Genomic DNA, 15,950 nt, shown 5'->3' with positions numbered 1-15,950 from the left:
ATTGGACATTTTAGATATTGTGTCCATAGATTAGTAAGATCTTACATGATGTCAGTCTCTCAGCTTTAAGACGTGCTTCCCCTCACCAACCCAAGGAGTTTAGAAACTGCAGTGCTCATTAAATGGGCCGTATACAGGAGACAGATAGTCGTATGTGGGCTGGATACCTAAGACAAGAGGCCCGCTATAAATGTGATTGGCATCACTTAAATTCACACACACACCTACACAACACACCAGGTCGTCATCCTTTGCTCAACTACTCCAAGCAGCTTTAATTTCAGAAGAGAGCTAATTACAATTAAGATGCATGGGGTGTTGAGCTGGGAAGTAAAAGGAAGTAATCAGCGTTGATTATAGAGCCTGAGCCTGATCAGAGTAAATCACACACTGTACGGCTCCACTCCGCCTGCGTGAATCAGAATCAGGAATGACACCGGAACAGAGCCGTTTTTTAGCGTGATTACATCCATGGTAGCACCACTGACTTCAGCTGTCTGCCAGATTTGAGAGGATTACGGCCCATGTGACACAGTGAGGTTGACCTAATCATGTCTTGCCCAGAGACACACATCAAGATGTGTTGTGTGGGTCAACCGTGAATCAAGCCAATACAGCTGCCAGCCTGAAATGAATGGCTTCCTCGCCAGTTTTTTTGAAGTTTCATAATCTGGGTTTGTTTTGGAAACCGCTCATTACAGCCAAAGCTGTGCTGCTGTATATCAAGCTTGATTCATGTACGTAAAAACAGCAGCAAAATTAAGCTGTAAATAGCTTCAGCAGAGACTGTTTTACGCGATTAGCTAAATCTGTCTTTTGGGGATTGCTTAAATCAAGCTGAGGATTCAAGGTTTGCAGTAAAATATACCCTGTGTGTGAAATTATCATTTACAAGTCATTTACAAGTCGATATAACTGTTCCTCCATGTGGACTGTGCAGATGGTGTTGAATGGTCCAAGCTGGAATACATAAGCCTGTATTGATCCATTGATGCAGAAGTAGCATAGTGAGCTGCGGCAGTCAAAATATTTCACTCACTCTACAAAGAAAAGCTCTCGCTGACGTGGTTTAAGGTTTCTTTTCACATCAAACTATCCAAACACGCATAAAGACACAGCCACATCCAAATATACCACAGTTTGTAGCAGAATTAATGCGTGAAAAACTCCCTTTCCTGTCAAGTAAGTACTTTATATGTTCTTTTGCAGATGTCACACACACATATCCTCAGGCTGTAACCAACCATCTTTTTCAAGTAAACAATGAACTGCTCTATTGAAGCACTTTAGGGAAAACGTGCCTACATCAGCAAAGTGTTATGAGTGTGAGAAGAGAGTTACATGTTTATCTTCCTCAACCACATATTTACAGCAAATCTAAAGTAGAAAAGGTGTTGTGATTGGCTAGTCCACACTGACACCTAGTGGTGAATATATGCAAAAATAATTGAAAAGATCTGCTTGGCATTTTAAGTGGAATGTTTATTTCATCGTCCATAATCTGTTGTTATAAAATAGAATACAGCAACAAAATTAAAACAAGTGTTTATATCCTGTAAAACACTTGAATAAGTACATACATTATTTGAGATCATCAGTACACACACAATATCCACATACCACACACACACACACACACACACACACACACACACACACACACACACATACACACACACACACATATTGCATCTAATGTGATAAGTAAGTTACTCATTAAAAATATCTTAAAATAGCTAAACGAGAGTTCCTCTCCGTGATGACATGTCAAGAGTGCATGATGGTTAAGATTCATGTTACAGCAGAGCTCATTCTGTGCTTGTTTTTTGTGCTTGACTTGGCATGAAGCGGAGGAAATACGTACAAAAACATGCAAAGGGAGTTAGGACCGTGGGCATAAACAAAGCCGTCATGCTAATTCTAAGCATGATCGATGCGTAGCGGGTTTCAGCACACTGCTGCCTCACTGGCCCGGCAGCACAAATCAATGCAAGCACGTGAGGAGGGAATTTTCAATTGAAAAGCCTGTGTTTGTGTACAATGGCGCTCTCTCCAAATGAGCACAGGCAATCAAACCGCAATAGAAGATAAACATTTACATGTGAAGTAGGGGAAACCCACACGGCGCTCTCTTGCTGGAGTTTCAATCCAAGAGGTCAGGGTTGTCTCGGCAGTACTCTTGTAAGCTGAAGTCCTCGACAGTGAAAGAGACATCCTTCCACTTCTTCACAGTTGTCCTGCCATCAGGGGTTTCCAGGGCCAACTTGGTAATGCCTAGATTGGGCAGCAGCGCAACCTTCTTGTACTTCATCTCAAATCCCCACTTCTGTGAATATAAAGAAGAATAAAACTGCCTTGAGCAGGACAGTCTTTTTCTGAGTTTTAAATTAACTTTAATTGGACCCACTGTACCTCCTTGCACTTGCTACAATTGATCGTACGTCCAGGCTCCCAGTCCTCAAAACTCTTTTTGAGCGTCACTTCCACACCGACTTTGTAGTGTTTCCTGAGAGAAAAGATAAGCCATGATTAGAGCAGTCCATACCTTTTGTCAAGGCTTCAGCCTGCATATGGTTTTGCATGTACTCTGATACCACAAAGAGTTCAACTCACTTAAAGTCAGGATTGACATTGACATAGTGCATATTGTCAAGAAGTTTAATATCACTGCCAGAGGCCACTGGCTTTAAACAGTTTCGGCACAAGAGCTGAATGCTAGCAGCAGTGTGGCGACTCCGCGTCTGTATTTTGCGTCTCTCCGCAGCTTTTCTGCAAATATCTGCCTGCGTTTGTAGCTCAGAAATCTGGAGACAAAGACGAACAAAAGGTGATGGCAGAAACACTAAGCAGTGAGCGTAAAGGATGAAGATGTCCAGAGCACCACAGCCTCACCTTAGTGCGAAACTCTTGGACACTCATATCCTGAACCTTAGCGATGGCCAGCCTAGTCAGATCTTCCAGATGTTCATTGAGGAGCTCCCGCTTCACTTCCCGTCCCCCTTCTTCGGTGACCACTAAATACTCGCTGCCTCTCTTTCTGGCACGTCCGCTAGCCTGCTGCTGGGCAATCTCATTTGTAAGCAGTCCATAGCGTACCACCAGGTTGCATTCAGGGATGTCAAGGCCTTCTTCACCCACACTGGTGGAGATCAGGAGGTTGATGGTACCCTTTCGGAAATTGACGATCGTGCCCGCCTGCTCGCTCTGCGAGGAAAGCATTTGAGGACTGAGTCATGCTAAACAGAAATGCATCTATACAGGAGTCATGACTGAATCGGAATGACTTAACACGCATGAATTGTGTATGAACACACCTGCGTCATGTAAGTGCTACCATTGCCGGCCCCGGTGAGGATGGCTGCCTTGATGCCAGCTTCCTGCAAGGCTGTATTGTTCAGAACCCAGTCATTCAGGCAATGGGTGCTTTTACGTGTTTTACTGAAGAGGATTCCCTTTGATGTCACGCATGGCCCAAACTGTTCTAGCAGAGTGCGCTCAAGTTTGCCCATCTTTGGGTTCTCATAGCGAGAATCTCTCGCCAGTTTCTCCAGCTCCACCTGGTTCTCTGTGTATAAGGACAGTGATATACATGATTGCTTGTATGAACAAAATTGTGAGCTTAACATAAATATGTAACTATCATTTTTGGATTCTTACCCTGGAAAAGTCCCACCAGGAAGAAGTCTGTTCCATCAATTGCTGTGATGAACTTGATGTAGAACTCATGCAGGGAGCGATAAGCATCCATCATTCGCAGGGTGTCATTGATGAGCAGTGCGTCGTTGTACTGTCTGAGGTGGAGAGCACATTGTGCTAGCAGTCTGTTGTCCTCTCTCACTCCTGAATTAAATATACACAAATGAAGTACCAGCATCAACAGAAGCATTGTTTCCTCCACACATTTGATTTACATTTAATTTGCCTCAATTGCGTTCTCCTTGTAAAGAAATCCAATGGGTTCTTACCTCGCTTCTCTAGTGTCACCACATCTGCCTCATACTCTTGTGTGCCACACTCTCTCAGATTGAAGTCTGGAGGAACCGTCATGTACTCATGGATCAACTGCATCATGCGCTTAAGTCGATCCCCGAATGGATCCTAGAAGAACCAATGTTATGTCCTGTGATTATAACCTCTTTCACGTTGTTTTGAAGTTGTTGTTTGTTAAAATATGAGCCAATGCAGATAAAAGTCATTTATCTTGGTGCGTCCAAGTCGGTTTACTATATTAGGGTGGATTACTGTCTATCCCAGCGTATGTTTTTAATTGGAAACACGAGTTGTTTTAAAGAGCAAAGAACACATGTAGTTTACCTCTAGCCTTTTCTCCACAATGGCAAACTTCTTGATGGGTTTGGGTACTTTCTGCTTCAGCTCGGTGACATGTTTTTTAGTTGAAACTATGGCTGAGTCCAGGTTGGCACAAATCTGAGGAGAGAAAGATGAAATGATGAAGAGACTTGTGGGAGATCAGACAGACTCCCTCTTATTAGTGACACTGTCAGTAAAAAACAAAGATGAATAGGTAAACCCTGACCTCCAGTACATGATCAACCGCCTTTTGCAGATTCTTTGCGCCCCCTGATCCCGGTGAGGCCGTGAGACCCAAGATCTGTGGCAATGGTAGATCTTTTTTCAACTTTTTCTCCATGTAGCACGCCATCACCTTGTTGTAGACTGAGTCCTTGTTGGTGTCGTGACACTCATCGACTATCAGTAGAGTGATATCTGTATGGAAGCATGGGTACAAGTTCTATTTATGAATCAATCAGAAAACCAATCAAATCAGCTAGTCATCTCGACATTAGAGTCATGAACGTTAAAGCTCACTGTTACTGACCTGAGAGCTCAACATGTTTGATCTCCTCCATGCTAGTCATAGCATTGTACAAGATCTCTGCTGTGCAGATGACCATGTCGAATTTCTTCAACACTGGCCCAAAGAAGTCCTTCTCCTTACTCCCCCCACTGACTGGCATCAGCTTGTAGTCACGGCCCAGGTGAGGCTTGAACTCGTTGTCATAATGTTGGTCGACAAGGTGAACCTACAATATAGAATACATCAAAATAGAAGAAGAAGAAAAAAAAAAAAAATTTTGTCCACACTGGAAGTCGTTTTATTATGATGAAAATGATTCCGTCCTGTCTGCTGTGGTCATTGTGTACCTTGTTTACCAGCACCAACACCTTGGCCTGTGGCGTCGTCTCCAGGTGTCTCTTGGCCACATACACGGCCGCGCGGGTCTTTCCGCCTCCCGTCGGCAGCCAGATGATGATGTTTTCTCCCTGAAGTGCCCTTTCGGACACTTCCTTCTGGTAGGCACGCAATTGTAATTCTGCCATCCTGCTGACAACCCAATCAGAAGTAGTATACTATTGTTAGAAAAAAAGAGGACACAAGCGTATACCAGTACATCAAAGATGTGATCATGGACGCCACAAAGTCGGAGAGTTGCTGAGAGAAAACAATGCATGTTGAACCATTGTATCGTGAATCTTTAAGCTGTTGAAAAGTCAGCCTTTATTAACTCACCGCTCAGCTGTGTGGCGTGTCCAGTCTCTCCTCGTCCACTACCATCACACAGTGTCAGTGGAGGGTTTTAAAGTCTGTGGACCAGCTGTGTGACGTGTTGACGGGAAAACGAAAGTAAAAACCCTGAACTCAGATGAATGGCGCGACTGAGGGAGGCTCTGGAGGAGCAACAGACACTTCTCTATGCAGGGACAGAGAAAGCTGCACTACACAGACAGTAAATAGTTACATCACAACCCTTTAAAAATCACTCATATTTAGAGTATATCTTATCTATTTATGTATTAAATCAGTGGCTTACAGCTGAGTGTGTTTGTAGGGTGTTGGAAACGTCCTGAGCTTGTGTGCATACTCCTTAAATGGGCCATACTTGTTCTTCCTTCTATCAGGAAACCGAAACTTACTGTTGTGTTGAAACAGGGCATGATGACTTTAACTGTAACTTATGTAATTGGATCTGTTCTGCCCGTAGCCATTTCAAAAACGTTTTGATTTCAGTTGCAAGTCATTGTTTTGCAGGTAAAGTACATATGAAGAAAGCTGTGTACATTTGTACATAACCTTTTCAGAGTGACAAAGTAATGTACAATACTATATTGTAAATGTCTTTTGGAGCAACCAGATGGACAGAAATAATATCAATAACGTGTATACAAATTCAGAAATTCTATATTCATAAATAATAATAAATAATATGTTATAATATTACCATCCCTATTTTAGCAAGGTAAATACATGCTACGCTTACAACACATTCTGGGCTTGACTACCTCTGCACCTTTATAACAAACTAGTCAGAAGGAGATTCACAGGATCAATGCAAAAGTAGAAATAGAAAATAAGCACAATGCCATAGTGGATGAATTAGCTTAGCCTCAAATTCAATTCAGTTTATTGTGTATAGCCCAAAATCACAAATACAAATTTGGGCTTTACAATCTGTACACATAACATCCCTGTCCTGGGACCTCACATCGGATCAGGAAAAACTCCGCCAAATAAAGATAGTAAAAAAAACGTTCACAGGGAAAAAAGGGAAGAAACCTGAGGGAGAGCAAAAGAGGAGGATCCCTCTCCCCGGATGGACAGAAGCAATATATGTCAAGTTAACGTAACAGAGTTACAGTACATTCAATGAATATGACAGAAATTATTTATATAATGAGTAGTAGGCATGGACCACGATCCAGATAACGACGATCCATGTCAGCAGAAGGAGGTATGAGGCAGGGCATCAGCAGGGCCGCCATGGCAGGAGGCAGGACCGGTTCCAGACAGCCACAGTCCGTGGAAACTTGATACGAGGAAGCACAGAGGCTCCCGGAAAGAGTTAGTAATGTGCATTGAAGAGACAATAATTTATCCAGAAGGAGAGAAAGAAGAGGAGAAGAGGAGAGAGGACAGAAAGAATAGGAGAGAGGAGCTCAGTGTATCCTAAGATGTCCCCCAGCAGTCTAGGTCTATAGCAGCATATCTAGGGCCTGGACCCATGGCAAACCTGAGCCAGCCCTAACTATAAGCGCTATCAAAGAGGAAATACTAAAGTCAAATTTTAAATTAGGTGACCGTGCCTGCCCCCCGGACTGAAAGTGGAAGCTGGTTCCACAGAAGAGGAGCTTGATAACTGAAAGATCTAGCCCACAACCTACGTTTTAAGACTCTGGGAACCACAAGTAGCCCCGCATTCTGTGAGCGTAGCTCTCTAGTGGGGTAATATGGCACTATAAGCTCCTTAAGATATGATGGTGCATCACCAGTTAAGGCTTTGCAGGTAAGGAGAATGATTTTAAATGTGATTCTTGATCTTACAGGAAGCCAGTGGAGAACAGCTAATACAGGAGTAATGTGCTCTCACTTCCGCGTCCTCGTTAGTACACGAGCTGCAGCATTCTGGATCAACTGGAGAGATCCAAGAGACTTACCGAAGCAGCCTGATAATAAGGAGTTACAGTAATCCAGTCTTGAAGTAACAAATGCGTGGATCAACGTTTCTGAATCGCTTTGAGACAAGACATGCCGGATTTTTTAAACGTTCCGTAGGTGAAAAAAGGCAGTCCTTGAGATGTGTTTCACGTGAGAGCCAAAGGACAGGTCCTGGTTAAAATAACTCTGAGATTTCTTACGGTGGTGGTGGATGCCAGAGCAATGCCATCCAGAGAAACCACATCATCAGATAATTTATTTCTGAGGTGTTCTGGGCCAAGTAAAATAACTTCAGTCTTGTCCGAGTTCGGCAGCAGGAAGTTGCAGGTCATCCAGGTTTTTATATCTTTAAGACACGCTTGAAGTTTAGCGACCTGGTGGATTTCATCTGGCTTGATCGACAGATATAGTTGAGTATCATCGGCATAGCAGTGAAAGTTTATGGAGTGTTTTCTGATAATATTGCCTAAAGGAAGCATATATAAGGTGAATAAAATTGGTCCAACCACAGAACCTTGAGGAACTCCATGACGAACGGCAGTGGTCATCAAGGCTTCATCGTTTACATATGCAAACTGAGATCTATCTGATGAATCTGTATATAGAAGTATGGGTGAAATAAATATAAATAGGAATTAGGAAAAAGTATGATACATATACTTTATTCAAAACAAAACACATACAACTGGGGTTATTTTCTTCTTAAATGTATTGCACATATACAATATTAACCATAATTTGCCTGTTCAAGTGATTCATCATGCAGCATTCACCAAATCGCTCTATATCCATGATCAGATGTGTGATAGAGAAACAAAACTACAACCTGTGTGATGTGTCCACACAATCCTATGAGGGAGGCTCTGGAGCAACAACAGCTGGACTTCCCTGCAGTGACAGCGGGGCTTGAACAGCACTGCTAATAAGTAAGGCTTTTACAAACCCTTTGTAATCTAGCCATATGTAATATTCAATCAATTGTTTAGCTTTATATGTGGCTTACAGTTGGATGTTTCCTGAAACCTTGGACCCCTTGTGGAGCCTGACCTGGAGAGGGAGCTTGCCGACTAGTGTGTGGTGAACACTAGCTGGCGAGTGTTCCCCTTAACTGTAAATAGCCTCAGAGACTGTTTTACGCGATTAGCTGGCTAAATCTGTCTTTTGGGGATTGCTTAAATCAAGCTGAGGATTCAAGGTTTGCAGTAAAATATACCCTGTGTGTGAAATGATCATTTTCAAGTCTGATATAACTGTTCCTCTATGTGGACTGTGCAGATGGTGTTGAATGGTCCAAGCTGGAATACATAAGCCTGTATTGATCCAGTGATGCAGAAGTAGCATAGTGAGCTGCGGCAGTCAAAATATTTCACTCACTCAAAGAAAAGCTCTCGCAGACGTGGTTTAAGGCTTCTTTTCACATCAAACTATCCAAACACGCATAAAGACACAGCCACATTAAAATATACCAGTTTGTAGCAGAATTAATGTGTGAAAATACTTTCCTGACAAGTACATTTATTTTCTTTTTCAGATGTCACACATATCTGGAGGCTGTAACCAACCATCTTTTACTAGCAAACAATGAACTGCTCTATTGAAGCGCTTTAGGGAAAACATGCCTTGCTCAAGGATACATCAGCAAAGTTGTTAGTCTGAGAGTTACATGTGTATCTTCCTCAACCACATATTTACAGCAAATCTAAAGTAGAACAATTGTCATGATTGGCTAGTCCACACTGACACCTAGTGGTGAATAAATACAAAAATAATGTAAAAGATCTGTTTGGCATTTTAAGAGGAATGTTTATTTCATTGTCCATAATTTGTTGTAAGAAAATAATACACATCAACAAAAATAAAACAAGTGTTCATATCCTGTAAAACACTTGAATAAAGTACATGCATTATTTGAGATCATCAGTACACACACAATATCCACATACCACACACACACACACATACACACACACACACATATTGCATCTAATGTGATAAGTAAGTTACTCATTAAAAATATCTTAAAATAGCTAAACGAGAGTTCCTCTCCGTGATGACATGTCAAGAGTGCATGATGGTTAAGATTCATGTTACAGCAGAGCTCATTCTGTGCTTGTTTTTTGTGCTTGACTTGGCATGAAGCGGAGGAAATACGTACAAAAACATGCAAAGGGAGTTAGGACCGTGGGCATAAACAAAGCCGTCATGCTAATTCTAAGCATGATCGATGCGTAGCGGGTTTCAGCACACTGCTGCCTCACTGGCCCGGCAGCACAAATCAATGCAAGCACGTGAGGAGGGAATTTTCAATTGAAAAGCCTGTGTTTGTGTACAATGGCGCTCTCTCCAAATGAGCACAGGCAATCAAACCGCAATAGAAGATAAACATTTACATGTGAAGTAGGGGAAACCCACACGGCGCTCTCTTGCTGGAGTTTCAATCCAAGAGGTCAGGGTTGTCTCGGCAGTACTCTTGTAAGCTGAAGTCCTCGACAGTGAAAGAGACATCCTTCCACTTCTTCACAGTTGTCCTGCCATCAGGGGTTTCCAGGGCCAACTTGGTAATGCCTAGATTGGGCAGCAGCGCAACCTTCTTGTACTTCATCTCAAATCCCCACTTCTGTGAATATAAAGAAGAATAAAACTGACACCCCACCCACATCAGCGCTGCCTTGAGCAGGACAGTCTTTTTCTGAGTTTTAAATTAACTTTAATTGGACCCACTGTACCTCCTTGCACTTGCTACAATTGATCGTACGTCCAGGCTCCCAGTCCTCAAAACTCTTTTCTAGCATCACTTCCCCACCGACTTCGTAGTGTTTCCTGAGAGAAAAGATAAGCCATGATTAGAGCAGTCCATACCTTTTGTCAAGGCTTCAGCCTGCATATGGTTTTGCATGTACTCTGACACCACAAAGAGTTCAACTCACTTAAAGTCAGGATTGACATTGACATAGTGCACATTGTCAAGAAGTTTAATATCACTGCCAGAGGCCACTGGCTTTAAACAGTTTCGGCACAAGAGCTGAATGCTAGCAGCAGTGTGGCGACTCCGCTTCTGTATTTTGCGTCTCTCTGCAGCTTTTCTGCAAATATCTGCCTCTTTTTGTAGCTCAGAAATCTGGAGACACAGACGAACAAAAGGTGATGGCAGAAACACTAAGCAGTGAGAGTAAAGGATGAAGATGTCCAGAGTAGCACAGACTCACCTTTGTGCGAAACTCTTGGACACTCATATCCTGAACCTTAGCGATGGCCAGCCTAGTCAGCTCTTCCAGATGTTCATTGAGGAGCTCCCGCTTCACTTCCCGTCCCCCTTTCTCTGCGACCACTGAATACTGGCTGTCTCTCGCTCTGGCACGTCCGCTAGCCTGCTGCTGGGCAATCTCATTTGTAAGCAGTCCATAGCGTACCACCAGGTTGCATTCAGGGATGTCAAGGCCTTCTTCACCCACACTGGTGGAGATCAGGAGGTTGATGGTACCCTTTCGGAAATTGACGATCGTGCCCGCCTGCTCGCTCTGCGAGGAAAGCATTTGAGGACTGAGTCATGCTAAACAGAAATGCATCTATACAGGAGTCATGACTGAATCGGAATGACTTAACACTCATGAATTGTGTATGAACACACCTGCGTCATGTAAGTGCTACCATTGCCGGCCCCGGTGAGGATGGCTGCCTTGATGCCAGCTTCCTGCAAGGCTGTATTGTTCAGAACCCAGTCATTCAGGCAATGGGTGCTTTTACGTGTTTTACTGAAGAGGATTCCCTTTGATGTCACGCATGGCCCAAACTGTTCTAGCAGAGTGCGCTCAAGTTTGCCCATCTTTGGGTTCTCATAGCGAGAATCTCTCGCCAGTTTCTCCAGCTCCACCTGGTTCTCTGTGTATAAGGACAGTGATATACATGATTGCTTGTATGAACAAAATTGCGAGCTTAACATAAATATGTAACTATCATTTTTAGATTCTTACCCTGGAAAAGTCCCACCAGGAAGAAGTCTGTTCCATCAATTGCTGTGATGAACTTGATGTAGAACTCATCCAGGGAGCGATAAGCATCCATCATTCGCAGGGTGTCATTGATGAGCAGGGCGTCGTTGTACTGTCTGAGGTGGAGAGCACATTGTGCTAGCAGTCTGTTGTCCTCTCTCACTCCTGAATTAAATATACACAAATGAAGTACCAGCATCAACAGAAGCATTGCTTCCTCCACACATTTGATTTACATTTAATTTGCCTCAATTGCCAAAAAAATGCAAAAGGTTCTTACCTCGCTTCTCTAGTGTCACCACATCTGCCTCATACTCTTGTGTGCCACACTCTCTCAGATTGAAGTCTGGAGGAACCGTCATGTACTCATGGATCAACTGCATCATGCGCTTAAGTCGATCCCCGAATGGATCCTAGAAGAACCAATGTTATGTTCTGTCACATTGTTTTAAAGTTGTTGTTTGTTAAAATATGAGCCAATGCAGATCAAAATAATTTATCTTGGTGCGTGCAGGTCGGTTTATTATATCAGAGTGGATTACTGTCTATCCCAGCGTATGTTTTTAATTGGAAATACTAGTTGTTTTAAAGAGCAAAGAACAAATGTAGTTTACCTTTAGCCTTTTCTCCACAATGTCAAACTTCTTGATGGGTTTGGGTACTTTCTGCTTCAGCTCGGTGACATAGTTTTTAGTTGAAACTATGGCTGAGTCCAGGTTGGCACAAATCTGAGGAGAGAAAGATGAAATGATGAAGAGACTTGTGGGAGATCAGACAGACTCCCTCTTATTAGTGACACTGTCAGTAAAAAACAAAGATGAATAGGTAAACCCTGACCTCCAGTACATGATCAACCGCCTTTTGCAGGTTCTTTGCGCCCCCTGATCCCGGTGAGGCCGTGAGACCCAAGATCTGTGGCAATGGTAGATCTTTTTTCAACTTTTTCTCCATGTAGCACGCCATCACCTTGTTGTAGACTGAGTCCTTGTTGGTGCCGTGACACTCATCGATTATCAGTAGAGTGATATCTGTATGGAAACATGGGTACAAGTTCTATTTATGGATCAATCAGAAAACCAATCAATTTAGCTTGTCATCTCGACATTAGAGTCATAGACGTTAAAGCGAGAGACAGCAAGTGTCTCTGTGTGGCAGGCGTCAGCTAGGTGGCAGGACAGCGGCAAGTCTGTGGCAAGTCTGTGGCAAGTCTGTGGAGGCGTCAGTCAAGTGCCAGGACAGTGGCAAGAGAACGTCACTCGTTCAGCACCCCTGGCCTGTTAGTTTAAATGTACTTTGCCACCTCTTTTTGACATGTTGTGCAATTGTTGAATAAAGAATACAAAATAAAAATAATAAAAAGAAGAAGCTGCCAAGCTGAGTGGGTGGAGCCACATTTCCTGGGAACACCCATTGTTGTTACGACTTGTTGGTTTTGAAACAAAAAGGAACAAAATATACTTTTCCCAAATAATTACTTTTTATAGTAATTTACAACAATCGGCTAAAATAATGAAGGTAAATCATCCTTTTTAATATAATTTAAAACTATTCATCAAAACGTTTTTAAATATAAGTCTAATATTATCTCCACTTGTCCTCTCCTTATATTTAGTTAGGTGTTGGTAGGTGCCACGAGCTGCCAGTGCCAGTAGTTGTCACAGGAGTGCCACGACTAGTCAGAAACTTGCCACCAGTAGTGAGAGGTGCCACCACTAGGGGGGCAGTAGTCAGAGAGGTGCCACCACTAGGGGGCCAGTAGTCAGAGAGGTGCCACCACTAGGGGAGCAGTAGTCAGAGAGGTGCCACCACTAGGGGGCCAGTAGTCAGAGAGGTGCCACCACTAGGGGGCCAGTAGTCAGAGAGGTGCCACCACTAGGGGGCCAGTAGTCAGAGAGGTGCCACCACTAGGGGGCCAGTAGTCAGAGAGGTGCCACCACTAGGGGACCAGTAGTCAGACAGGTGCCACCACTAGGGGACCAGTAGTCAGAGAGGTGCCACCACTAGGGGGCCAATAGTCAGACAGGTGCCACCACTAGGGGACCAGTAGTCAGACAGGTGCCACCAATAGGGGACCAGTAGTCAGAGAGGTGCCACCACTAGGGGGCCAATAGTCAGACAGGTGCCACCACTAGGGGAGCAGTAGTCAGAGAGGTGCCACCACTAGGGGGCCAGTAGTCAGAGAGGTGCCACCACTAGGGGAGCAGTAGTCAGAGAGGTGCCACCACTAGGGGGCCAGTAGTCAGAGAGGTGCCACCACTAGGGGGCCAGTAGTCAGAGAGGTGCCACCACTAGGGGGCCAGTAGTCAGAGAGGTGCCACCACTAGGGGGCCAATAGTCAGACAGGTGCCACCACTAGGGGGCCAGTAGTCAGACAGGTGCCACCACTAGGGGGCCAGTATTCAGAGAGGTGCCACCACTAGGGGGCCAATATTCAGACAGGTGCCACCACTAGGGGGCCAGTAGTCAGAGAGGTGCCACCACTAGGGGGCCAGTAGTCAGAGAGGTGCCACCACTAGGGGGCCAGTAGTCAGAGAGGTGCCACCACTAGGGGACCAGTAGTCAGACAAGTGCCACCACTAGGGGACCAGTAGTCAGAGAGGTGCCACCACTAGGGGGCCAGTAGTCAGAGAGGTGCCACCACTAGGGGGCCAGTAGTCAGAGAGGTGCCACCACTAGGGGGCCAGTAGTCAGAGAGGTGCCACCACTAGGGGGCCAATAGTCAGAGAGGTGCCACCACTAGGGGCCAGTAGTCAGAGAGGTGCCACCACTAGGGGGCAAGTAGTCAGAGAGGTGCCACAATCCTGACACCTGACCGACGCCTGCCACAGACTTGCCAGTGCCACAAGGAGGAGCTCGGCCTTGCTGGTTAAAGCTCAATGTTACTGACCTGAGAGCTCAACATGTTTGATCTCCTCCACGCTAGTCATAGCATTGTACAAGATCTCTGCTGTGCAGATGACCATGTCGGATTTCTTCAACACTGGCCCAAAGAAGTCCTTCTCCTTGCTCCCCCCACTGACTGGCATCAGCTTGTAGTCACGGCCCAGGTGAGGCTTGAACTCGTTGTCGTAATGTTGGTCGACAAGGTGAACCTACAATATAGAATACATCAAAATAGAAGAAGAAGAAAAAATCGCATTATATTTTGTCCACACTGGAAGTCTTTTTATTATGATGAAAATGATTCCGTCCTGTCTGCTGTGGTCATTGTGTACCTTGTTTACCAGCACCACCACCTTGGCTTGTGGCGTCGTCTCCAGGTGTCTCTTGGCCACATACACGGCCGCGCGGGTCTTTCCGCCTCCCGTCGGCAGCCAGATGATGATGTTTTCTCCCTGAAGTGCCCTTTCGGACACTTCCTTCTGGTAGGCACGCAATTGTAATTCTGCCATCCTGCTGACAACCCAATCAGAAGTAGTATACTATTGTTAGAAAAAAAGAGGACACACGCGTATACCAGTACATCAAAGATGTGATCATGGACGCCACAAAGTCGGAGAGTTGCTGAGAGAAAACAATGCATGTTGAACCATTGTATCGTGAATCTTTAAGCTGTTGAAAAGTCAGCCTTTATTAACTCACCGCTCAGCTGTGTGGCGTGTCCAGTCTCTCCTCGTCCACTACCATCACACAGTGTCAGTGGAGGGTTTTATAGTCTGTGGACCAGCTGTGTGACGTGTTGACGGGAAAACGAAAGTAAAAACCCTGAACTCAGATGAATGGCGCGACTGAGGGAGGCTCTGGAGGAACAACAGACACTTCTCTATGCAGGGACAGAGAAAGCTGCACTACACAGACAGTAAATAGTTATATCACAACCCTTTAAAAACAACAACCTATATTTAGAGTGTATCTTATCTATATGTTTATTCAATAAGTGGCTTACAGCTGAGTGTGTTTGTAGGGTGTTGGAAACGTCCTGAGCTTGTGTGCATACTCCTTAAATGGGCCCTACTTGTTCTTCTTTCTATCAGGAAACCGAAACTTACTGTTGTTGCTCGTGTTGAAGCAGGAAATAATTGCTTTAACTGTAACTTATGTCAAACCTTTTCGATTTCAGTTGCAAGTCATTGTTTTGCAAGTAATGTAGAATCACTGTTGTAAATGGCTTCTGGAGCAACCAGATGCACATAAATAATATCAATAACCTGTATACAAATTCAGAAATTCTATATTTATAAATAGCAATAAATAATATGTTTTAACATTACCATCCCTATATTAGCAAGGTAAATACATGCTACGCTTACAACACATTCTGGGCTTGACTACCTCTGCACCTTTATAACAAACTAGTCAGAAGGAGATTCACAGGATCAATGCAAAAGTAGAAAATAAGCACAGTGGATGAATTATCTCTACCTGTGTATAGCAGTATGGGGGAAATAAATCTCATGGGGTGATTAGGAAAAAGTATGATATATATATATATATATATATATATATATATATATATATATATATATATATATATATATATATATATACTTTATTCAAAACGATAC

At 43.9% G+C, this 15,950-nt stretch overlaps 1 protein-coding gene across 1 annotated transcript; it reads right to left on the bottom strand.

Annotated features, from left to right (window-relative positions):
* Positions 1–1,527: 1,527 nt before the first annotated feature.
* Positions 1,528–15,146, bottom strand: dhx58 (DEXH (Asp-Glu-X-His) box polypeptide 58). The gene is made up of 23 exons (XM_079233578.1): positions 15,028–15,146; positions 14,661–14,841; positions 14,333–14,537; positions 12,283–12,473; positions 12,060–12,173; positions 11,726–11,858; positions 11,428–11,610; positions 11,085–11,335; positions 10,663–10,974; positions 10,384–10,574; positions 10,183–10,276; positions 9,894–10,073; positions 5,167–5,373; positions 4,841–5,045; positions 4,538–4,728; positions 4,315–4,428; positions 3,966–4,098; positions 3,658–3,840; positions 3,315–3,565; positions 2,893–3,204; positions 2,614–2,804; positions 2,413–2,506; positions 1,528–2,326 (listed from the first exon to the last, which is right to left on the bottom strand). The coding sequence occupies exons 2-23, from the start codon at positions 14,835–14,837 to the stop codon at positions 2,144–2,146; spliced, it is 4,095 nt and encodes a 1,364-aa protein (XP_079089704.1). The 5' UTR covers positions 14,838–14,841; positions 15,028–15,146; the 3' UTR covers positions 1,528–2,143.
* Between the last annotated feature and the right edge of the window lie 804 nt (positions 15,147–15,950).

The sequence above is a fragment of the Taurulus bubalis genome (genome assembly GCF_910589615.1).
Source record: "Taurulus bubalis genome assembly, chromosome: 17".
In the NCBI taxonomy this organism is placed as follows: Eukaryota; Metazoa; Chordata; class Actinopteri; order Perciformes; family Cottidae; genus Taurulus; species Taurulus bubalis.
The sequence above is the reverse complement of the archived record's forward strand: the minus strand, read 5'-3'. Positions and strand labels throughout refer to the sequence as shown.

What these genes read in the sequence shown, in the direction of transcription:
- dhx58 (XM_079233578.1), bottom strand. Translation starts at nt 14,837, where the DNA reads ATGGCAGAATTACAATTGCGTGCCTACCAGAAGGAAGTGTCCGAAAGG. An exon ending in CCTGGTGGGACTTTTCCAGG is followed by an intron (nt 11,336 to 11,427) that starts GTAAGAATCTAA and finishes CCTTATACACAG; the next exon opens with AGAACCAGGTGGAGCTGGAG. An exon ending in AATGTCAATCCTGACTTTAA is followed by an intron (nt 10,277 to 10,383) that starts GTGAGTTGAACT and finishes CTTTTCTCTCAG; the next exon opens with GAAACACTACGAAGTCGGTG.